The sequence below is a fragment of the Oncorhynchus keta genome, chromosome 25, assembly GCF_023373465.1.
Source record: "Oncorhynchus keta strain PuntledgeMale-10-30-2019 chromosome 25, Oket_V2, whole genome shotgun sequence".
Lineage (NCBI taxonomy): Eukaryota > Metazoa > Chordata > Actinopteri > Salmoniformes > Salmonidae > Oncorhynchus > Oncorhynchus keta.
Genome location: NC_068445.1, coordinates 24,052,834 through 24,078,379, shown reverse-complemented (window position 1 = coordinate 24,078,379; position 25,546 = coordinate 24,052,834). Strand labels below are relative to the sequence as shown.

The 25,546-nt window shown below is 42.0% G+C and overlaps 1 protein-coding gene across 1 annotated transcript; it reads right to left on the bottom strand.

Moving 5' to 3' along the window:
* Positions 1–14,587: 14,587 nt before the first annotated feature.
* cdc45 (CDC45 cell division cycle 45 homolog (S. cerevisiae)) lies at positions 14,588–25,504 on the bottom strand. Its single transcript, XM_035757146.2, has 18 exons — positions 25,299–25,504; positions 25,022–25,081; positions 24,823–24,915; positions 24,569–24,706; positions 23,487–23,636; positions 22,869–22,927; positions 22,310–22,358; positions 20,457–20,518; positions 20,310–20,360; positions 20,048–20,167; positions 19,406–19,537; positions 19,047–19,145; positions 18,349–18,510; positions 16,814–16,952; positions 15,754–15,837; positions 15,479–15,597; positions 15,256–15,332; positions 14,588–14,981 (listed from the first exon to the last, which is right to left on the bottom strand). Exons 1-18 carry the CDS (start codon positions 25,347–25,349, stop codon positions 14,917–14,919), a joined length of 1,710 nt encoding a protein of 569 aa, XP_035613039.1. The 5' UTR covers positions 25,350–25,504; the 3' UTR covers positions 14,588–14,916.
* Between the last annotated feature and the right edge of the window lie 42 nt (positions 25,505–25,546).

The following is a 25,546-nucleotide window of genomic DNA, read 5'->3' as shown; positions in this document are numbered from 1 at the left end:
TTTGTTCTACCGTGTTTTATTTAAACACATCGAAATGTAGTTTAATTAATATAATAAATAGGGCATCAGAACATGTAGTTTGCAAATCTTCAATATTATTTATGTCTGGGCCTGACGCCTGCGTGATGCGTTGAGTTCCCCCGCAGGAGAAAGTATTTTGGTGAACTATAGAAATCTAGATGACAATACCCATTCAGCAAGAGTGGGGCTCTGCTGTTAAACACACAATACGCCCCGACCCATCCCCCTTTCAGACAGCTCTTTCTCAATTCACCGCGCTGTTTAAAAGGCGTGCAAATTCGGATGTCTTTCCACCACTATCGCACTTTCCCGCCAATGGAGGGGTTTGATTTTGTAGGCCTGTCTATGTGATTGTGATTGTGGGTTGTAAAATTGGCTGATTTTATGTTGGCAAAACAACTTTTTTTGTGAGATGAAAAAAAGTTCTGACATTTTCTCTAAAAATATATTCCCAACTTTCGGCATCTTGGAGTTCAAATAAAGTGATTTCCTGTAATTATTGTTTTAAAATACTAGGCCTACATTATGCAAATCCTAAAATTCAGGTTTAACTTAATTAACAAAAACATCTGGCATGTAAGCTATTGGTATTCTCAGAGCTGATTATGAATGCCCCGTGTTCAAAGCTTTGGCTGGATTTTCAAAGCTTACTTATAGTTTAGCTGGCCACATAAGAGTCTTAGTGGGTCATATGCCCACTTATAACTAGAACATGTAAAGGTCATTCACCAGCTCAACTGAATCGAGGTAGATATGAGTTGGGCTGATTATATTTTGGTAAAAAAAGACAACGACATTATTAGTAGAGAGAAATTATGTCCAACAACTGCATGTAGGCAATGCAATTGACATTTTAGCCAAAAGTGGCCAAGAACCACTTGATAGAACTCCATTGTGAATAAACATCTTAGTGTGCACTTGCAGATGACCTTCCCAAACTTTCACTGTAACTTTTCGCTGAGGACAACCTAGGCATCGCATCACTCCCATAACCCCCTCTATAGGCATTCAGACTGATGTGTATCTGGTGTTTCTGCACAAAGAAGTAGTATGGTCTGTCGGGAATGGGCTGGGCTGTTATTTTGGGACTGTCTGGGGTGTAGAGTTGGGGGTGCACCTCTAAAATGACCCCCATTCCAGAGAGAAAAGAGGCAAACAGGACCAGCAACGTCACTCAATGGGCCCTTGCCATGGTAACGGTTTAGGACCTGCTGTTACCTAGCGACGGGGTCTATAATGTGGTGGTATGGATGAGCCTCATAAAGGCCCGGCCTGGGGACATTCCAAAGACCCACACCCAGCCAGACACAGACTCCCCGCCTGTAACCTAACGTAGCAGTCATAAAAGAAACGCCTGAAACTAGACCCCCTATATGCTGCTTCACGAGAGTAAAAAAAACTGTTGGGGGAGGTTCTCTTCTGCACTGTTCAACCAATCCGGTAAATGTGGAGGAGTTAAGATGGAGTGTCGCCTTGTTAATGTCCAGAAGCAGAAGTCGCGTCACAGGCTATTTTTCCATTTCCCCTGAAAACCGCATAGGCTAAGGACAGTGAGCATGGGTTTACGAAAAGACAGTAATTCAGCAATGACCACAGCAACAATAACTATGTGTTATTGCGTAAGCAGTGGTGTAGAGGTGCCTGGAGAATTGGGTATACAATCATTTTACTTATTTCTTTCCTAACTGCCCCCGGGGAAAAGAACAGGTGCCCTGTGTGAAAAAGTATATGATAAACAGTGAAATAGACTACGCTCTGAATAACCTAAAATTATCAATCGCCTTTTGGTATTTCACAGTTAGCCCAGCCCAAGCTGTACTGTGCAAGTAGGCTCATTGAAACTGGTAAATGAGGCTGTCAAGTGAGTCAGAATTTCACCGGTTTTAGATTTCAAGACTTCCGGGAAAGCTTGCGAAACAGACCAGGTCGGGGTTTAGGGTTTGAGAAGTCAATGAGAGAAGTGAAACATGATTCTTTATTTGTTAATTTTCACGAAATCTAATGGCCCAACCTAGATTCAAGACATTGTCTTAAGTAGTTGAATCTATTATTACTCAAACCTCGTGAAATTGACAAATTGACACGTTTTCATTTTCGTCAAAAACTATTTTATATCGAAGGAGTCCCATGCTCAATTCGCGTGAGACAACCGTAAAACCGGATTAAGTGTTTCTATTCAAGACCAACGTCGCCATGCCATCGTCTACAATGGTGCAAATAATAATTTTGACATGTAGGCTACTTTGTAACTAGTTAACATGTAAAATAGAACGTTTTTGGGAAAGCTTTTCCATCTATCAGAAGAAGGTTAGGCCTATCATTAGCGTCACTATATTTTCCCTTTTCCTTAATTGTTTGAAACCTGGGTGTTTTACTTAATATTATGGACGTCTTTCCTTGCTTTTTAACATTTATTTATTCAACTTTCCTTGCTTCAAAGTAGCCTATAGCCAAAATCACACCATAGAAAGGTGGAGGCAATTCGTTTTTATAGAGTTCCTCATGCCTTGTTGTATTGGTTTTCTTTCAACTTTATTTCATTGTCTAGCATCCAAGGGCATTATCCTAGTCATATTATCAACCCATGATAGTTGTTGTATCTTTAAATTACCCCTCTTTCTAAAATTCTAACGGATATTTCAATATCTGTCCATGAAACCCCTCACATGTGAACGGTATTTTCCCGCAAATTTAATTTTGGAACATTCATGCGTAGGCCTTCCAGCATGTGTACATTTTAAACTAAACATTCTGATCTGGTCCATCTGCACTATTAATTGATACAGTGTGTACCTCCACTACACTACTTTGAAACGTATCAGTGGGGAGTAGGAAGTGAGTATATGCAATGTCCACTAAAAAAATAAGTGGACATATGGCATATACCATCCACTACACCACTGAATGTAAGATCTCAGTGGTTCATTCTGTGTTTGAGCCATCATTTGTTAAAGAAAAAAAAACTATCCAAAATATTGACAATAAAAACTACAGATAAGAAATATTAAATTTTATTGAATTACTCATATTGCACTACTAATATCCTACTCAATCAAAAACACAATTCATTCTTATCATAAAGACAACATGTGCTCAATGTGATACAATATGCCAATATTAATCTCAGTAGAATCATTGGGAACACAGTGTTGACCGGTAAATTTGACCTAACTGGGAGAGATTGAGACACGAAAAGGAGGGAGTGGGCGCGGGAGTTGAAACTTCCCCTGATCAGTTTCGAATTATCGCCCTAATGGTTAAGGTTAGAAATTGGAGAGGGTAAGCTGATCCAAGATCTGTATTTAAGGGTTACATCAACCCAGTGCAGTGGTTGGCAATTGGGCTGAGTTATTGGGCTTGTTTGACTGGTAAGGCGAAAGCAACCGGCCGTATATGAAAGTCGAGAAGTGAAGTCGGGAGGTGCATCTGCGAGAGCCGAAAGTCAGACACTGATGTGGTTTTCCAACATCAAGTCTCAGTGCAACATGGCATTGTTGTCATTGTTTATTTTTTAAATGATTTATGTCGAAATAAACATGTCTCCAACCCCCATATCACACACCCACAAACTGAAATATATGTGTAAACTACATTGTACAATCAATTGGTGTGAGAGAGAGACTCAAATATCACGTTCATTAATTTGTACATTTCCACTGTAGCCTGCGGCTATTCAGACCCCTTGACTTTTTCATATTTCGTTACGTTACACTAACATATTTTAAAATGGATTTATAAAATCCTCAGTAATCTACACGCAATACCTAATGACGAAACGTAAACAGGCTTTTAGATTTTTGTGCGAATGAATAAAAAACAGAAATACCTTATTTACATAAGTATTCAGAAACTTTGCAATGAGACTCGAAATTGAGCTTAGGTGCATTCTGTCTCCATTGATCATCCTTGAGAAGTTTCTAAAACGGGATTGGAGTCCACCTGTGGTAGATTCAATTGATTGGACATGATTTGGAAAGACACACACTTGTCTATATAAGGTCCCACAGTTGACAGTGCATGTCAGAGCAAAAACCAGGCCAGGAGGTCAAAGGAATTGTCCTTTGAGCTCCGAGACAGGATTGTGTCAAGGCACAGATTTCTGCAACATTGAAGGTCCCCAAGAACACAGTGGCTCCATCGTTTTTAAATGGAAGAAGTTTGGAACCACCAAGACTCTTCCTAGAGCTGGCCATCCGGCCAAACTGAGCAATCGGCGGACAAGGGCCTTGGTCAGGGAGGTGACCAAGAACCCGATGGTCACTCTGACAGAGCTCCAGAGTTCCTCTGTGGAGATGGGAGAACCTTCCAGAAGGACAACCATCCCTGCAGCACTCCCCCAATCGTGCCTTTATGGTAGAGGTGCCAGTTGGATGCCACTCCTTAAAAGGCACATGACAGCCTGCTTGAAAGTTGCCAAAAGGCACTTAAAGACTCTCATACCTATGGCTGCAGGATGAAGTTGGTGAAGAGCAACTGCAGAAACTTGCAGTCGACTGCAGACCTTTGATCACGATTTTTGTAAAGTTCTGCAATCTACATTTTTATCCCCATAATGCAACAGACATTCGTAAATTTAATTTTTGTCCCCCCCCCCCAGTTTTATAATTGGAATGTACGACCATGCGGACGCCTCCGAGCTGTCTGGGTTTTATTCAATTGGATAAAAAATTGGATAAAAAAAGATGTATATATGTCCCCCCCAATTCTAAAACCAAAGTTGTGGCCCTGCAGTGAAACAAAGACAGGCAGGGACAGACGGGCAGGCAGGCAGGCAGGTGCAGAGAGAGGGGAAAGGGGAAGTGGGGAGGGGGAGGGGGGGGAGAAAGAGCACTGACATTCTGAATAAACAAATACTGTACTCGGTTTCATATCAAGCTTCTACACCCTATAACAGGATTCTGGTAGGAGCATACCGTTGAAGTCGAGTGTTTACATATACCTTAGCCAAATACATTTGTAAATGTAAATTAAATGTACATTTAAACTCAGTTTTTCACAATTCCTGACATTTAATCCTAGTTAACATTTCTTGTTTTAGGTCAGTTAGGATCACCACTTTATTTTAAGAATGTGAAATGTCAGAATAATAGTAGAGAGAGATTGATTTCAGCTTTTATTTCTTTCATCACATTCCCAGTGGGTCAGAAGTTTACATACACTTTAGTATTTGGTAGCATTGCCTTTATCTTGGGTCAAATGTTTCGGTAGCCTTCCACAAGCTTCCCACAATAAATTGGGTGAATTTGGCCCACTCCTCCTGACAGAGCTGGTGTGACTGAGTCAGGTTTGTAGGCCTCCTTGCTCGCACACGCTTTTTCAGTTCTGGCCACATATTTTCTATAGGATTGAGGTCAGGGCTTTGTGATGGCCACTCCTATACCTTGACTCTGTTGTATGCAGAGTATGCTTGGGTCCATTCTCCATTTGGAAGACCCATTTGCGACCAAGCTTTAACTTCCTGACTGATGTCTTGAGATGTTGCTTCAATATATACACATCATTTTCTTTCCTCATGATGCCATCTATTTTGTGAAGTGCACCAGTTCCTCCTGCAGCAAAGCACCCCCACAACATGATGCTGCCACCCCTGTTTGGAAATTGTTCCCAAGGATGAACCAGACTTTTGGAGGTCTACAATTTTTTTTCTGAGTTCTTGGCTGATTTCTTTCGATTTTCCCATGATGTCAAGCAAAGAGGCACTGAGTTTGAAGGTAGGCCTTCAAATACATCCACAGGTACATCTCCAATTGGCTCAAATTATGTTAATTAGCCTATCAGAAGCTTCTAAAGCCACAATTAATTTTCTGGAATTTTCCAAGCTGTTTAAAGGCAGTCAACTTAGTGTATGTACATTTCTGACCCACTGGAATTGTGATACAGTGAAATAATCTGTCTGTAAACAATTGTTGGAAAAATTGTGTCATGCACAAAGTAGATGTCCTAACCGACAAAACTATAGTTTATTAACAAGAAATTTGTGGAGTGGTTGAAAAACAATTTTTAATGACTCCAACTTAAGTGCATGTAAACTTCAGACTTCAACTGTAACAAAGGCAAGTTCGCAATTTAAGCCCTTCAGCCCTTGTTTTTGATCGAGTTTGCGAGTGTACAATTATGTTTACTTCGGCCCCATAATTCAATTCGTGGTGATTGTACATCCGCTAAGAATAGTCTGCGGAAATGTAAAACCTCAATGTCAATATGGATAAGTCAACATACAAGTGTAAGTAAAAAAGGTTAGAAATTGTGCTACTCAGGCCTCGTGAGTGGCGCAGCGGTCTAAGGCACTGTCACAGCCGGCTCTGTCGCAGCCAGCCGGTGCACAATTGGCCCAGCGTCGTCCGGGTTAGGGGCGGGTTTGGCCAGCAGGGATGTTCTTGTCCCACTGCACACTCGCGACTCCTGTGGCGGGCCGGGTGCAATGCACCCTGACGCGGTCACCAGGTAGGTAGGTAGGTGTACGATGTTTCCTCCGACACAATGGGGCGGCTGGCTTCTGGGTTAAGCGGGCGTTGTGTCATGAAGCAGTGCGGCTTGGTTGGGTTGTGTTGTGTTTCGGAGGACGTATGGCTCTTGCTCTTCGCCTTTCCCGAGTCCGTACGGAAGTTGCAGCGATGGGACAAGGGAGAAAAAGGGGTGAAAAAAAAAATAGTGCTGTTTGCACATGATGGCACAAACACGTCTCGTAAATGTAATTATGTTTTTGTTTGGTTAGCTTTTGTAGAAATAAAACATTTTCCTTCTTCAGAAGTTCCAGCTAGACAGGCTAACATTCTTTAGCTAATTCATTTGCTAGCTGTCATACAGTAGGCGTATATTAATAATTATATAGATAATTTAAGTAGACATGCAATCATAATTGACTGTAGCGCATATAAAGCACCCACAAGCTACCGGTGGCTGAAACAATCATCGCGGGTTGAACGAGTGACGAATTTCCAGGCAAAGGCGGTCCATTTAAAAATCATTCCTTCCTCCCTCGCTCCTTGCCCTGCAAGCGTCTATTCGTCAGACGTCATGATCCGCCATCAGAAGTGCCCACTTAATTTGATGGCTGAGGATAGGGTGTGTCTTTTAAGTGTTTGGAATTCAGCCAAAGAGAGACAGAGTAATACATGACTCAGGCAAAGCAGGTGCACCCAGATAGTCTCTAATAAAAGAGTGAGTCAGTCACACCATTCCCATGCTTACAATAAAAGGACTAATTGTATTTTTTTTTCTTAAGTGATGAGCAAGTACATAAGATATTTGTTAGAAGTGGTAAAAACCTATAGGTTACTTAAGAAAGTCTCATAATTCAGCATGGCTAGACAGTGGTGGACCCCTGAGGCTGAAGCCAGTGGAATGACTCAGAGCTTTGTCACAGCCCAGTAGCACAGACTTCCTGTCCAGTGGACAGCAGAACAGGAAGGAACAAGTGGGGTGTGGGAGAAGAGGGGGGCTTAAACACTGCTCCATCACACGTGAAATGCTCCTTGGTTGTTGTCTCACACCACTGGCTAGCCCTCAAGCACAAACACAGATGTGCGCGCGTGCACACAAAGTCGCTCATGCCAAATCATTAATCTCATCTTCCCTGCACCACACCGTCCTAAAGCAGTAGTGTTTGTGTTGGAGCTGTTTTTGGAATTGGTCAGCAAAACCAGAGGCTACTCCCGCTGACATCCCACCCAAGACATTCCTGCTTTTGTTATCAAGATGGAGGAACATGTTGTTCCTTTAAACTAGAATTACATTTCCAGTGAGGAGGTTATCAAATACAGTGCATTCGGAAAGTATTCTGACCTCTTCACTTTTTCCACATTGTTACGTTACATCCTTATTCTAAAATTGATTAAATGTTTTCCCTCATCAATCTACACACAATACCCCACAATGACAAAGCAAAAACAGTTCTTATTAAATGTTTGAAAAAAAACCTTGACTTAATACTTTATTGAAGCAAAGGTGTCAGCGATTATAGCCTCAAGTCTTCATGGGTTTGGCGCTACAAAATTGGCACACTTGTATTTGGGGAGACTCTCCTATTCTTCTCTGCAGATCCTCTCAAGCTGTCAGGTTGGATGGGGAGCATCGCTACACAGCTATTTGTCCCAAAGCCACTCCTGCGTTGTCTTGGCTGTGTGCTTAGGGTTGTTGTCCTGTTGGAAGGTGAACCTTAGCCCCAGTCTGAGGTCCTGAGCGCTCTGGAGCAGTTTTTCATCAAGGATCTCTCTGTACATTGATCAGTTCATCTTTCCCTCAATCCTGACTACTCTCCCAGTCCCTGCAAAACATCTCCACAGCATGATGTTGCCACCACCATGCTTCACCGTAGGTATGGTGCCAGGTTTCCTTCAGACGTGATGCTTGGCATTCAGGCGAGAGTTCAATCTAGGTTTCATCAGACCAGAGAATGTTGTTTCTCATGGTCTGAGAGTCCTTTAGGTGCCTTTTGACAAAATCAAAGCGGGCTGTCATGTGCCTTTTACTGAGGAGTGTTTCCGTCTGGCAACTCTCTCATAAAGGCCTGATTGGTGGAGTGCTACAAAGGTAGTTGTCCTTCTGGAAGGATTTCCCATCTCCCTCGATTGCTCAGTTTGGCCAGGCGTCCAGCTCTAGGAAGACTCTTGGTGGTTCCAAACTTCATCCATTTAAGAATGATGGAGGTCACAGAGTTCTTGTGGATCTTGTGTTATTATGTGTAACTCTGTGTTGTTGTTTTTGGTCACCCTGCTTTGCTTTATCTTGGCCAGGTCACAGTTGTAAATGAGAACTTGTTCCCAACTGGCCTACCTGGTTAAATAAAATTCAATGCTGTGGACATTTTTTAGTACTCTTCCCCAGATCTGTGCCTCGACACAATCCTGTCTCGGAGCTCTACGGACAATTCCTTCTACGGACCATGGCTTGGTTTTTGCTCTGACATGCAGTGTCAACTGTGGGACCTTAAATAGACAGGTGAGTGCCTTTCCAAATCATGTCCAATCAATTTAATTTACCACAGGTGGACTCCAATCAAATTGCAGAAACATCTCAAGGATGATCAATGGAAACAGGATGCACCTGAGCTCAATTTCGAGTCTCATAAGCAAAGGGTCTGAATACTTATGTAAGGTATTTTTGTTTTTTATTTTTAATACATTTGCAAACATTTCTAAAAACCTGTTATCACTTTGTCATTATGGGGTATTGTGTGTAGATTGATGAGATATAGAGTACCAGTCAAATGTTTGGACACACCTACTCATTCCAGGGTCTTTCTTTATTTTTACTATTTTCTACATTGTAGAATAACATTTAATACATCAACACTATGAAATAACACTTCTGGGTTCATGTAGTAACCTAAAAAGTGTTAAACAAATCAAAATATACACTGCTCAAAAAAATAAAGGGAACACTTAAACAACACAATGTAACTCCAAGTCAATCACACTTCTGTGAAATCAAACTGTCCACTTAGGAAGCAACACTGATTGACAATACATTTCACATGCTGTTGTGCAAATGGAATAGACAACAGGTGGAAATTATAGACAATTAGCAAGACACCCCCAATAAAGGAGTGGTTCTGCAGGTGGTGACCACAGCCAACTTCTCAGTTCCTATGCTTCCTGGCTGATATTTTGGTCACTTTTGAATGCTGGCGGGGCTTTCACTCTAGTGGTAGCATGAGACGGAGTCTACAACCCACACAAGTGGCTCAGGTAGTGCAGCTCATCCAGGATGGCACATCAATGCGAGTTGTGGCAAGAATGTTTGCTGTGTCTGTCAGCGTAGTGTCCAGAGCATGGAGGCGCTACCAGGAGACAGGCCAGTACATCAGGAGACGTGGAGGAGGCCATAGGAGGGCAACAACCCAGCAGCAGGACCGTTTACCTCCGCCTTTGTGCAAGGAGGAGCACTGCCAGAGCCCTGCAAAATTACCTCCAGCAGGCCACAAAAGTGCATGTGTCTGCTCAAAAGGTCAGAAACAGACTCCATGAGGGTGGTATGAGGGCCTGACGTCCACAGGTGGGGGTTGTGCTTACAGCCCAAAACCGTGCAGGACATTTGGCATTTGCCAGAGAACCCCAAGATTGGCAAATTCGCCACTGGCGCCCTGTGCTCTTCAGATGAAAGCAGGTTCACACTGAGCACATGTGACAGACGTGACAGAGTCTGGAGACGCCGTGGAGAACGTTCTGCTGCCTGCAACATCCTCCAGCATGACCGGTTTGGCGGTGGTCAGTCATGGTGTGGGGTGGCATTTATTTGGGGGGCCGCACAGCCCTCTGTGCTCGCCAGAGGTAGCCTGACTGCCATTATATACCGAGATGAGATCCTCAGACCCCTTGTTCCTCCTAATGCAAGACAATGCTAGACCTCATGTGGCTGGAGTGTGTCAGCAGTTCCTGCAAGAGAAAGGCTTTGATGCTATGGACTGGCCCGCCCATTCCCCAGACCTGAATCCAACTGAGCACATCTGGGACATCATGTCTCACTCCATCCACCAACGCCACGTTGCACCACAGACTCTCCAGGAGTTGGCGGATGCTTTAGTCCAGGTCTGGGAGGAGATCCTTCAGGAGACCATCCACCACCTCATCAGGAGCATGCCCATGTGTTGTAGGGAGGTCATACAGGCACGTGGAGGCCACACACACTACTGAGCCTCATTTTTACTTGTTTTAAGGACATTACATCAAAGTTGGATCAGCCTGTAGTGTGGTTTTCCACTTCAATTTAGAGTGTGACTCCAAATCCAGACCTCCATGGGTTGATAAATTTGATTTTCATTGATATTTTTTGTGTGATTTTGTTGTCAGCACATTCAACTATGTAATTCAACTATGTCATTCATTTATATTTGATATTCTTCTAAGTAGCCACCCTTTGCCTTGATGACAGCTTTGCACACTCTTGGCATTTTTTGGTTACTACATGAATCCATGTGTTATTTCATAGTGTTAATGTCTTCACTATTATTCTACAATGTAGAAAATAGTAAAAAAATAAAGTATAACCCTTGAATGAGTAGGTGTCCAAACTTTTGACTGGTACTGTATATATATTTTAAAGCCATTTTAGAACAAGGCTGTAACGTAACAAAATGTGGAAAAAGTGAAGGGGTCTGAATACTTTCCGAATGCACTGTATATTAACATAGTGAAGAGATTGAGAGTTCTATCCCATTTTACACCCCACCAATCATCCAGAATATATGAACAGATTCTAAACACCATTTTGCCTACTGTATAGTGCACCAATATAACGTCAGGCCGCCCACAACACAAATACAACAAACCCCTCAATTACTCAAATATGGAACAGAACGGATAACACATCCAAGAAACCACAAGGTGTGTAAAAAATCCAAAACATGTTCCAGACTTGACATCAAATCAACAACATGCCAGGCACACACACAGACCAGCCAGGCCAAAAAGAAGGCATGAAAGCACTAGGCTGAGATGAAGGAAATGAAGATGAGATGAAGGGGAGGGCCTGCAGGTTGAGGAATGTCAAAAGACAGATGAAGAGACATTTCTTATTTATCACGGGTATCATGGCTCACTGAAAACACTGTCAGTCTCTCTCTGCTTGTATGTCTGTCTTAACTTTTCAGCTAAAAGGGGGGATTGTATTGATCAAACAAATAAACCAAATTATAACCCAGGAATTACCTACAACCCATAATTTAGAGAAACAGTTAATGTCCTAAGAAAAGCTGCCCCTAACGTGTGGGTGTATGCTATGCCAGAGGTACTCTATCTACCCAGTCTAGTCAACCCAAGATCTTTGTAATTGATGGAGGTTGGTTTTAGTATCAGCTGTGCCTGCTGGTCCACATATTTACACCCCACACACACAGGATCCTGAGGAGAGCATTGTTTTGACATTAATTGCATCTTGCAGGAAATTCAGTGTTGCTATTCCAGGCACTGCTGTGGATTTGCTCTGCAAACGACAGAACAGCTTTGGAAAAATAAATAACAAACTAGTTGTTTAGGATGAAATGAGTGTTTAGCTAATTCTTGAGTGCGTGAGCATATTCTATCATTCTCAAAGTTTATCTTTGTACTAAGTAGCACAAACAGCATGATTCAGACCTCTCAGGGCTGGACACTCTATGTCTCTCTGGTGTCCAGGGAAACTAGGGTAGTGTAAAAAAAAATTGCCCTTCCCTCTCTGAGGTTTAAAGGAAGTGCAGCGCGAGTCCCTTTTCATGAAAAGCTTTAATTTGCCCCAGGTCTGGCCGTGAATGAGGCTGCCCACTCATCTGAGACACTGGCCTCTCCATGCTGCGTGTATGAGTGTGTCTTCACATTCGGTATAGTCACACATCCATGACGGTGGGTATATGGTTAGACGTTCAGAAAGCAGCGCCTGGTCCTTTGTTCACAATGTGGTCTGTAGTTCGATGGTATCTATATTTTAAGAAAGGAAAGAATACATGCATACACTGTAGTCAGGTTCATTGCTAAACTACCAATGAAAAAAATAAGAAACCTGCACATGAACATTTCTACTCAAATCTTTTTCAAGAGTGTATTTAGAAAGAACACAGTAATGCCAGTTTCAGAGGTTGACCCATAGAGATCCTAATATTCTAATTCTATGGGCTGACCCTACAACTGTGAGAGGTCAGAGGTTGGCAGTCACTTAGGTTAAAGGTCATAGTGGGAGGGGCATCTTTAGAACCCAGCTGTTTTGGGGAGCTACTGATGATGGCACAGTGAATGCATGACTGGGGGAGGGCAATGTATGTGTGTGTAGCCCACTCACCCTCCTCAGCATAGCGTCTCTGTGAGACAGGCGTCGACAGTGGGAGTCAGCTGTGGGCTTTTGTTCCCGGTCGTCCAGTCTGACTAATCCTATCAGGAATCCTGGATTGTTAGGTCGAGGAAGAAAACAAGTGAAAAGGCTTTAGATAGAAAGAGGGTTACTGTGCAAGAAGTCATTGAGACATGCTGTATGTATGTATGTGCCTGAATGCTTCACAGCCACTGTAACATAGTTTATTGACCACATTTTTTTATTAGAGTAACATGTAGAAGAGATCACAACTAATTTCCTACACTCTGAAAGTGGATTTGTTTGGAAGGATGTTGCAGTTGTTAATCATTAAGTAAAATTAAGAAAGTTGGATAATGTTTTCCCTAGAACTTTCAAATCTCTAAATCTTTCTAACTAATTAACAAATATCCAGTCCTGTACAAATAAAGAGATATACTTGTACTGACAGTGACACACACTCTCACAGTGCTCTTGGGTAAAGTAGTCACTGGGCTCCTTCTGTGATCAAAGTAGCTTAACCCCAAGGAGTAAAGGCAACATGTGTGACTGTGAGGCCCTCAAATACCCTCTGTCCCACACGCTACTCCTCTCCTGCCACATGTGAGTGTGTTCATGTAGTTGTGACATGACCAGGGGGTAGTGTTGCATTCCTCCGGGGCAGAGCAGCAGAAAGGCCAGTGGCCCCCCACCACTGGGGGTTGGAAAGGTGAAAGAGGGGACCGAAGAATAGGATGGGGTTTGAGGGGTGAAGTAGTTTGGTTGAGAGAAATGCCAGCAGGGGGGGGGGGCAGACACCATAATAGACTGGAATTCACAATTTCTCCACATTTCACTGGCATCTGAAAGATGTGACCTCTGTATGGTTGGGGTATAGGTACTAGGGGCGAGGCTATGTGAGGGTGATATTGGGGGATGGGGCACAACCATGCTGCCTTTTGGTGATAAGAAGTTCACAATGTAAAGGAACAGTGGAATAGTGTAGCCAGACGAGGGATGTTATGGCTGCAAAGTTCAAAATCCCAGTGGCCAAATTCTAATTCTTTACAATCAAGAGACATTCTCCTAAACTCCAAGTAAAGTAAACAATAATTTGGCTCAATCAGCTCACTTTAGGTAATAACATCACTCAAAAATAAACGGGACCCACCCAGTAACTAGTGGGGTGTGTTTAGAGGATATGAAATAGTAAACGTTAGAACTATACATCATAAGATGTCTCTCACCAGACCAGTGAACAGTATGAGCTTTATCTTCATAGCAAATTCATCTGACCATTTTCCAGTTAGTTGAGAACATACAATAATACTGTACATCCAAACATTCAATCAGCAGGAAGTCAGATTGTTACACATCCACATTTGTGTTCAAGGCAATAAAATAATATACACAGTAGACACACCACGTCTGCTATGAGGATCCCGTTCCCCTCCCCTAGCTTAGTAAGCTCCTTCTGGCACGTTTCACTTTCACCATGGCGAGCAGATCAGCCTTTCCTGTGAAACCCCCAGAACCCTCTTCTCTGTGGGTCATGACCTCATACTGATTTGAGACATGGGGCTCAATTAGCCCACAGGGAGGGACTTGGATCCCACCCATCCATGAAACTGTATTTATACTGTGCTATATGGGCCACGGTCTGTGTGTTAACCTATGCTCCAGATCAGTATACTGAGGGAGATGGTTAAGCAGTTTCTACGGTCCGTATCACATTCTGTGCCAAAGTTCAATGTTATTACGTACACTCGAAACATTTAGTAGTAATAGGAGTATCATTCCTTTTCTTAGTAGATGGTAACTTCAATAATTATACATCAATAAAATATCATTTAATAAAAGTGTTACATGAATGTATAAAATGTATTTACATGAGATTAAAAACACAAACCCTCACAATACACGTAGAAAAACAGTACACTATACATATAGGCATCACAAAGTATCCTGAAATTAAAATACAAAACATTGGAAAATACTCTTCATTGGCCAAAACAGGTGAAGCACAAAATAGCGATTTCTCCATCACATTGGGCATGAACCTCATTGTAATGTCATACAGTCTCTTCCAGCATCTACAGACTTCACATATCAATTTCAGGAACTTTATCCATACATGTGTCTTAGTTAGCTCACTCCTTAGGACAGCAGGGTGATGAGGGCATCCAGAAACTTAGTCCTGTCCTCCATCTTTAGCTCAATGACTGCAAAGGCAAAACATAGGTAAGTATGAGCATGTGTATTGCTCAATTTGAGCTTGTTATGGCTACCAGGTGCAAGGGAAATGTTTTTTAAACACCTGATGATGTAATGATTAAAGCTGTAACAATGGACTTGAGAAAGCACCTGTATGAGAGCCAAATAAAGTACTGAAATACATGTACGACACCAGTGTACTGCTAAACAAGGCCCATCTGTAGTGTGTCATGTCTGCCCTCTTGTGGAAAATATATACAATTACAATAACATTTTACTTACTAGAGGTGTCGAAGTGGTCGTGGAGAGTTCTGGAGCTGGTGCTCTCTGCTGCTTTCTCAAACGCACGGCCAAAGAAACTATTGGAGAGGGAGAGAGACAAAGAAATTAGGGAGAGAGTGAGAACAAAAGAAAGATTCAAATTAGCATTTGTTTGGGTTTTGCCCAAAACATAAAGAACATTCAAGTGCTTGCACAGAGACAGGCACACAACTTATGAACTCACTTCTTCTTGTCGGATGTCTCAGACTCAGGTGGGATGCCTAGAACGATGACAGTTCTCTTCTCCACATCCATGGGAGCAGCTATGATCAAGGGCAGCAGCTTACATCGTTTATTCCTCGTCTATGTACAGGCATAGGCAGACAAGCAAGAGCAATGCAAAATACCATAAACAAACATCTAAAACACTGTCATTTCCGTTTGAAACTAATTGAAGACCAGGGACAAGAGCTAGACAGGGCCTTGGATAATGGGTAAGTGAAATACTGAGTTACTCACAGAGCGGACAAAGGCTTTGAGCAGGTACTTGCAGAGCAGGGTCAAGGCCATGGGCTTGGAGAACAGCTTCACATCAGGAGTTCCCTGCAGAGATGGATGGTGATAGGGAGGACATACCACACATTAGTGTTGTCACGATACCAACATTTTACAAACGATACCAACATTTTACAAACGATACCAGGCGAATTCAGAATGACCTAGCGTCCGGTTCACCCCGTCCCATGACACTTGTTCCTGTTTTCTAAACGTTATGCACATGTGCTACACAAACACACAACAAAAAAAACTCACTTCACTGATGTTCAAATTTCTACTCAAAATCTAACTTCTGTATACTGCATAGAATGGCTGGTTTGCTCATATTTGCAAAGGCCTACCTGTGATTTGGCTGGAGGTACATACATACATAATAATCTGCATGTCATTCTGGCAGTAAGGGGAAAACCCTGCATGAAACCTTTACGCTTCAATTCACACACATACTAATTCTCTCCCCTCAAACACCACTCTCTCCTACAAACACATTGCGCCCAACATTAAAACCGTTATGCACCAAACAGAATGTAAGGACTAGAAAGAGAGTTTTGGCTCACATTAGGTGTTGCTTCAATGCATCAAATGTAAGGATAAAAAAAAAAACAGATCAGGGACAGCATTCCCCCCCATCACCACTACATTACGTTTAAACTGATGGAGGAACAGATGTCCAGGAAGAGCGAACAGAGAGAAACAGGCGAGTGAGGACTGATACGGGATGCGGCAGGCTGATTACTGCAGCCACATGATATGCTCATGAAAGTCAAGTGGACATTATTGGACCAGCGTATACAAGACATTAGTTGCTAAACTTTTTTTTTTATACAGAATTTATAAAAAATGCCAGACTTTATAGACATTTTATAACAGGTGCCACTGGCTTCTTAAACAGTAGGGCCAAAACATTTGGTAGTATCATATGAAGTGGTACTATGGTATTCGAAAATGTTGGCATCATAAGTATCATGACATTTTGGTACCGTGATATTACAGTGGTAACAGTATACTGTATAATACATACCTCCAAGAGGTAGCAGTAGAGGAAGGGTCCCTGTGACAGTATGAGGTTGGTGCAGATGCAACTGGCTACAGTCTGTTGGATGGCCATCAACTTCTTCTTAGCCAAATCAATGCCACCATGGAGACGCTCCAGGTTACTCCTTCAGAGGAAAGAAAACAGGATGGGATAATTCCAACACCTGGAGTGTATTCATTAGTGCACACCGTAACACTTTTTGCAAAAATAATGTGTTACTATTGGACAGAATTCAAATAGGTCCCTCTTAGGGTTGGGTGAACCTTTGTCATATTGTGATTATGTACTCATAATGGATGGGAGACCAGATGCTGCTGGAAGTGGTGTTGGGGGGGGGGGTGACTAGGGGGCACTCCGGTCTAAGGAGATTCTAATGCCCCAGGGAAGTGAAGGGGACATTGCCCTGCGAGGGTGCAATCTTTCAGATAGGACGTTAAAGAGGTGTTCTGACACTGTAGTCATTCAAAAATCCCATGTCACTTATCATTAGTGTAGGGGTGTTAAACCCTGTGTCATGGCTAAATTCCTAACCTGGCCCCATTCCATTATGGCCACCTAATCATCCCCCTCATTCCTAATTGGCCTCCTCACTTGATAGGTGATGTGTGGTGAGAGTTATGGCAGAAAATGGTTGCTGTGCATCACCCAGGTGGGTGCCACACATTAGTGGTGGATGAGGTAAGATTCCCCTTACTATGTAAACTGATTTGAGTACTTCTGGTTGGTAGAAAGGTGCTTTATAAATCCAATCAATTATGAAAAATGAGGGGGGTCCCCAGTGAATTTGCTATCACAAAAGTGGTCCCCGGCCCCAAAAAGTTTGAGAACCCCTGGCCTAGCCCAAAGGTCATATTGAATAGAGAGAAGGGAATATAGCGTAAGTTTCTTTTTTTAAACAGCTAGACAATATAGTTAAGGAGTGTCAGTTATAAAACATAATAAGTTTAAGCTTTAACGTCTGTGCATCCGACAGAGCTAGAAACATTTTCTGAATGGACATTTTGCACTGCTTTGGTGGAATTCTGTCTAGCCTAAATTCCTCTCTTGCATTCTGCTGCCCTATACAACATAGGCTATTTATTGAAATAGGTTATAGCAAACAGGAATTGGCAGATTACTCTGAATGTCACTCGTGTGCTGCCCTGTCCGACCCTCGTTCTTCAGGCCTATGGCGCAGCGCCAGCCAAGTTCAAATAGGCTAAACCATCATTTGTCACATCACAAGGTTGTCAATCGCCGATGGCTGTCAATCGTCATCGATAAACGTTCCTATCGTAATATCGCCCAACCCTCGTCGCTCTCCCGTTTGATCCCAAATGAACACACACATGGGGTGAGCACAGTGAGGGCCCAAGACCCTGTGCTCTCTGTTAATCATTATACATTGCATCATGAGCTCAACAAGGAATAAAAGAACAATCCAGCTTTCTGGGATTGTCCAGTACTCCTCTTACACCAGGACAGGCAGTCAAAGGTTTTTCTTATGGAGAGTTAGTGTGCGCATGTACGTGTGTGTGTACCTGGAGAGGCAGTCGAGGGCCTTGATAAAGTTGTCGCCGGGGCTGTCGTCCTTCTCAGTGCTCTCCAGCAGGGCGGCAGTAGCGTGCACGACATCACTGGCCAGGAAATGGTTCTTGAAGCCAAAGTGAACGCCGAAAGTTTGGATACGGATGTCCTTCATACTGAAGGGACAGAGAAAACAGCATTAAATGAGGGCTATAGACCCTTTTCTGTGTTTACAAACATTGCCACACACGGGCGATGCGCACAAGTTAGTGGCAGAACAAGTGGGAGTTCTTATAATTTAGAACACTAGCAAAAAAAAAGCCTCTATTTACATGTTGCTTATGAGTGCATCTCACACTACAACTGCTGTACTCAGAACAGTTATTTTCCAAAGCTTGCAAACAAATGGAATCTTAGCGACTGTTAAGTGAGAATCAAAACATTGTATGCGTATGAGAACACCAAAGGTATTTTGTTTAGGAGTAATAAAAAAGTGAATCTAGGCTATGTCGAACGGGCGCAGATGGCAATGGCTTTCTTACTGCTGCCAAGAGTTGCGCACATCTGTGCGTGACGTCATTGTGTTGTGTAGTTGAAAATAGTCTATTGGGCATATTAGGAGAAGGGCATATTTTATTCATCATATACACAGAGTGATTGATAATGGGGATTACAGATATCTTGATGCACTAGAATAGACAAAAACTCTTACCCGTATTTGTTGGAGGATTCTTCTATAACTTCTCGCAGGTTTTCTTTGACTGACATGTCCATGGAGTTGAACTTCTGCTTCACCTGCTTCAGGGGCAGGCTGGGACAACACAAACAGAAAACATCTTTGATGATGCCTTCAACCAATCCATTGTTATCAATAAATCAAAACAACAAACTGCTGCCCATTACTTTTGATTAAGTGACATTTGTCATTCAGAGGCTACAGACAAATTGTAGCCTACATTAACTAATTGATTAGTAATTGATATTCAAGAAAGTGAGTAATGCATGTTCCTAAAGTAATAATTTCACGGAGATCCTATTCTATTTGACAGTCATAACTTGGGGATAGCATACCCCATGTCAGCGAGGAACTCCTGGAGTTTCTTCTGGCCATGCATTGACCAGAGCTTAAAGTTGCAGGAGGTGTAAGAGGAGTTACAGATACTCTCAAACAGAGACCAGTGCTGGTACAGGGCCAGACGCAGACTGAGACAGGGCGTCAAGGGGCTGACACACAGAGAAAGGCATGACAGGGAGGATCGGGAGGGTGACAGGACAGCATACACACAGCCACAAGAATGTGGCAACGCTTACTAATAACACGTCGGACCCAAATTTAAAAATTAGGGCCGGGACAATACCAGCATTGCGATACTCGTTAATATCGAGGCAAAACCAGGGCAAAAATGAGAACTTCCCTTTTAATTTCTTTAAAATCCTGCAGTACGTAAACGTGTGCTATACCTTGGAAAATAAACTAAATGTGACTCTGGATGACAACGTAATTATGTTTGTTTCCAACATTAGGGCTGTTTTCCTGAAGTTAAATCCGCCTCGTGTCGTCGTTCCTTGCCATGATACTGGTATCGTCACAGCCCTAGAAAACACCACAGCAACAAAATAGCTGAACCAAAGTTCTCAAAAAGTTGTCTCAACTAGTTGTCAAGCACAAGTCTGAGCTCCCCTGGTCCTTTGGCCAGTGAAGTTAAAGGATACTCGTACTCAAAGGAGATCCTCATGCAGTCGATAGAGAGAGAATTATCCTCATCCTCGTTCCGGTGGTTGTGACGCGAGACGTGGCGCTGCAGAGTAGCGATGTCTGTTACATACTTCATACTGGAAGGCACAGGAACAATACAAGGAAGTTAGTGCTCGTGTAAGACATGAGCTTTGTATTTTTCAAAAACTTTGTAGGCATCCTAGATGTTGCATCAGAATTGAAGTGTTATAGAAGAGAGTTGGAGTGAAATATTCTTACTGAGTGATTTTATCATGAACCCACTGGTCAGTCAGCCCAATGATGGCCCACCTGTCCAACATCAAATGTTTAACAGATTGTTGTCATAGTCTGCATATGCAATAAATTACATTTATATCATTTTACAAAAAACATAAGATCACTTACCACAGCATATCTTTAGTGTCCTTAGTCAGGACCCATGCCAGCTCAAATATCACCATTGCAGCCTGCACACATATATACATATACACACACATGTTCAAAAGTTTGGGGTCACTTAGAAATCTCCTTGTTTTTTAAAGAATAGCACATTTTTTGTCCATTAAAATAAAATTGAGCAGAAACAGTGTAGACATTGTTAATGTTGTAAATGACTATTGTAGCTGGAAAAGGTTGATTTATAAAGGAATATCTACATAGGCTTACAGAGGACCATTATCAGCAACCATCACTCCTGTGTTCCAATGGCACGTTGTTTTAGCTAATCCAAGTTTTTCATTTTAAAAGTAATTGTTCATTAGAAAACCCTTTCGCAATTATGTTAGCATAGCTGAAAACTGTGGTTCTGATTAAAGAAGCAATAAAACTGGCCTTCTTTAGACTAGTTGGGTATCTGGAGCATCAGCAATTTTGGGTTTGATTACAGGCTCAAATTGGCAAGAAACAAAGACCTTTCTTCTGAAAATCATCAATCTATTCTTGTTCTGAGAAATGAAGGCTATTCCATGCGAGAAATTGCCAAGAAACTAAAAGATCTCGTACAATGCTGTGTACTACTCCCTTCACAGAACAGCGTAAACTGGCTCTAACCAGAATAGAAAGAGGAGTGGGAAGCCCAGGGGCACAACTGAAAAAGAGGACAAGTAAGTACATTAGAGTGTCTAGTTTGAGAAACAGATGCCTCGCAAGTCCTCAACTGGCAGTTTCATGAAATAGTACCCGCCAAACACCAGTCTCAACAGTGAAGAGGCGACTCCGGGATGCTGGACTTCTAGGCAGAGTTGCAGGGAAAAAGCTATATCCCAAACTGGCCAATAAAAAGAAAAGATTAAGATGGGCTAAATAATAAAAACACTGGACAGAGGATGATTGGAAAAAAGTGTTATGGATAGACGAATCTAAGTTTGAGGTGTTCGGATCACAAAGAAGAACATTTGTGATTAGCAGAAAAAATGAAAAGATGCTGGAGGAGTGCTTGACGCCATCTGTCAAGCATGGTGGAGGCAATGTGATGGTCTGGGGGTGCTTTGGTGGTGGTAAAGCGGGAGATTTGTACAGGGTAAAAGGGATCTTAAAGGAAGGCTATCACTCCATTTTCCAACACCATGCCATACCCTGTGGACGGCACTTAATTGGAGCCAATTTCCTCCTACAACAGGACAATGATCCAGAGCACAGCTCCAAACTATAGAAGAACTATTTAGAGAAGAAGCAGTCAGCTGGTATTCTGTCTATAATGGAGTGGCCAGCACAGTCACCAGATCTCAACCCTATTGAGCTGTTGTGGGAGCAGCTTGATCATAGGGTACGTAAGAAGTGCCCATCAAGCCAATCCAACTTGTGAGAGGTGCTTCAGGAAGCATGGGGTGAAATCTCTTCAGATTACCTCAAAAAATAGACAACTAGAATGCCAAAAGGTCTGCAATGCCGTAATTGCTGCAAATGGAAGATTCTTTGACAAAAGCTAAGTTTGAAGGACACAATTATTATTTCAATTAAAAATCATTATTTATAATTTTGTCAACGTCTTGACTATATTTCCTATTAATTTTGCAACCCCTTTCATGTATGTTTTCATAGAAAACATGGACATTTCTAAGTGACCCCCATATATATTTTTTATTAATAAAAAAAGTTTGGGGTCACTTAGAAATGTCCATGTTATTTTATATACACACACACACACACACACACAAAAGTTTGGACATGCCTACTGATTCAAGGGTTTCTACAATAATGTATGTATCACACACACACACAGCAAGTTTCAACATAACCAATATATAATGCATACTCACCGAAGTCCCATGGTATTCATATTGCTCATAGTCAAACAGGATCTCACGTCTGAAATTAAACATTTCAAAAGTCAAAGTTAGAAGACCATTTAAACCTTTAAAGGGGCAGTGTGGTTAAAAAAACGTGATTTACCTGTTGTAATTATTATTAGGCCCCACAATGAGATCAAAATATCATAATTTTCACAATTTCGGTGTTATTGCCCTTTTTGTGTAAGAGTCTTTAAAAATTCATCCTGTTCAGATGGGATGGAACTTCTGGCCCACAATCATGACAATGTGATCCGATTATAAAGAGTCAATGACTGTTCATCTGGGTACAGGGGTGGGCTCTAGATCATCCTATCAGCCAATTAGGGCTGTGTATGTAAACATCTTCAAATTTGTCTGTTAACGCCCACTCGATTAGACAGAGCATTTCAAGGGCCAAAGTTGGTTCAGGGAAATAAATTATACCAAACATGAGTAATTTTCAATAAATAAACAGTGATTTATTAACAAAACAGTGATGATTTAAATATTAAATTATAAAAGACTGCATGGGGGCTTTAAACGTCACCTCCTTGCCTCCCACTCTCTCGTTGCTCTCTGTCGCTCAATCCTCTTCTCCACTTCCCCCTAAAAATGGGAACATGTTGGTATAAATAACAATACATCACTGCAAACTTGATCGGCTTCGTCTACTTTTTGTGGAAATCAACATTGTCATATGCAAATAAAATTACACCTGGCAAAATAAACATTAATAAGAAGCAGAAATATTGTATCCACCTTTGATCAAAGGGTTAAGTAGAGGTGGGATGGGATCAATATCATTTTTCTTATCAACTTTTGTGACATCAATACAGCATAGTAGTGCTGGTCGAAGTGGACAAAAGGCAATTTATCATGATATGGATTTAATTGATGCGATAACAATAAATAGAATGATAAGTTTCTAAAAATAGTATGTACCATTTATCCTTTAAACTACTACTAGTTTGATGGTTGTAGTCATCAATTGTCCTATTAACAATCACCCTTATTAGCAAACTTATTTCATATCAAACTTTACATTTCTTTAGTATTGGCTACTTATCGTACTGAACAATATATTCAAAATGCCTGCAATAAGTGATCGGTGTGGTCAGTGTCGATAATTTTTGGTTTATCGTCTCAGCTCTACAGCATAGTATACCTCATCGTATCGCCTCCGTTTCCCAGAAGGCTCAGAGCCTCCGTCACTCTCATTCCCAGAGTCATCGCCACCTTCTTCCTCTTCATCGCGGAAGATGTCATCATAGGAGGGCACTCCAAGGTCATCATCCTGCTTGATCATCAGCTTCACCTGGGGCGGGGGGTTGGATTGTGGGAGATTGAGTTCAGAACACTGATTGACACTGGCTCTTCATCTGGACAGCAACTTCTGTGCTCATTATCATCTCAAAGGCAGTATCCTAAAGGACTTTCCTCCTCTGAAGTCACCCAACTGCTGCCAAAGTGAAGCAACCCCTTGTGAAGGACTAGCCCAAACTTAAACCTCTTTATTAATAATTTAACTTAAGAGGTTTAATTGTATTACATAGTGAATGCGTTCGAGATAACTCGCGATCAAATTACTACCTATGTAGCAGCACGTGTTCCACGTCGGAATGTATGTCCATAGTTGGTAGACAGGCCTTCTTAAAATGGCATCCCTTACATGAACGAGCAGTGCATAAGAAACTATTAAATGATATTGTTACATGCTACCACCCCCCCCAAATCAAAACCAAAGATGGATTCAATGTTGTGTTCTCGCTTTGCACGCACACCTGTGTTTCACACCTGTATGTCCTAGCTAAATCAGCCTCGTAACACAGGCACCATGCTGACACAGACAGGAAGTACAATGGAGCGTGTGCGAGCAAACACTATGACATCCATATTTGGTATTGATTGGGAGGGGGTAGTAGCATCTAATAATTGAATTTGTTCCTGGGCATAGCGTGGCGATGCATTCTGAATCAGAACTATCCACGGATATACCTCCCGATGTGGGAAAATCATCAAACAAGCACAGACAAAGATTAGTAAATAAGTCACACAGTGAGCTAGTTTTATAAAGCTAGACCGAGAATACAATACTGATCTAGAAGCTGGTCTTGTGATGGACCAGTGCACTCAATTACAATTATTGATTGACTATGTCCTAAATGGTACCCTATTCCCCATATAGCGTGCTACTTTTGCACTATGTAGGGAAAAGGCTTTCATTTAGGATAGACATTGACTGCTCACCTGGGTGTCATTGTAGACATTAACTACATCCACAGGTCTGTGTGTGTCACAGATGAAGAAGATGGAATCTTCCTCTGGCTGAAGGGTCTCCAGGAGATCAACATTGGCCCCACAGTTGATCAGGACAAAACAGCGGAACTGAAATGAGAGCAAATAACAGACACCTTCATGGATGTTTGTAGTTTTGATAATCATGTTAGACACAATAAGGTGAATTCCAGGGTATTCAGGTGTGGACAGGTGTCTCACATTACCTGCTCCTTGTGCTCTAAGAAGGCGGTACCAAGGTCTTGCCAACCTGTCACTGGCACCAAGGTGTACTGGACCTGGTCACAGTGAAACAGTGCCTGGGTAGATGGGGGCGAAAGAGGCAGTAAGAAAACATGTGAATTAGACAAACATGTAGAAGATCAGTTAACTTATTTGACAGCAAAAGATGGGGCCTTGACTTACCTGTAATATCTTACAGGCGCAGAGTGCATCGATATCAGATGACACCAGGAGGGCAACTCTCTGAAAGTAATGGAGGAACAGGTCAATAGTCAAGTCACAGAAGTTTGTAAAAAGTAACGATAGCGTTAACATTCTATTTTATCTAGCAAAAATAGCAGGCGAATAATTAACGTTAGTTGACTGAAAAATGGCGGTGGTCTTCCTATTTTCACCCCTCTCTGCGGTTAGATAACGCGCTAGTTAACAGGAAACTAAATAGAGTGTCAGAAGTTCTTACCTGGTTGACAACAACGTCGTAGAATTCCTTTCTTATGTCCGTAATAAACATTTTACAATATATTCCTAAGGTTGTATTAAAACAGAAAAATATAAAATAACTTTACGGGTACTTTATTATTGTTCAATGCAGCCAGGAGCTTTTCTGTCGTATGGTCAAATTGTCCTTGTTGGAAATATGGCGCCAATTCGCACTTCAGCTGCCGAATGTTAAACAACCAATAAAACTCCACTTTGTAGGCTTATGTA

Coding starts and splice junctions, on each gene's coding strand:
- cdc45 (XM_035757146.2), bottom strand. CDS start 25,349: ATGTTTATTACGGACATAAGAAAGGAATTCTACGACGTTGTTGTCAAC. Junction 25,082..25,298: donor ACGACGTTGTTGTCAACCAG/GTAAGAACTTCT, acceptor CATTACTTTCAG/AGAGTTGCCCTCCTGGTGTC. Junction 24,707..24,822: donor TCTTAGAGCACAAGGAGCAG/GTAATGTGAGAC, acceptor CTCTCATTTCAG/TTCCGCTGTTTTGTCCTGAT.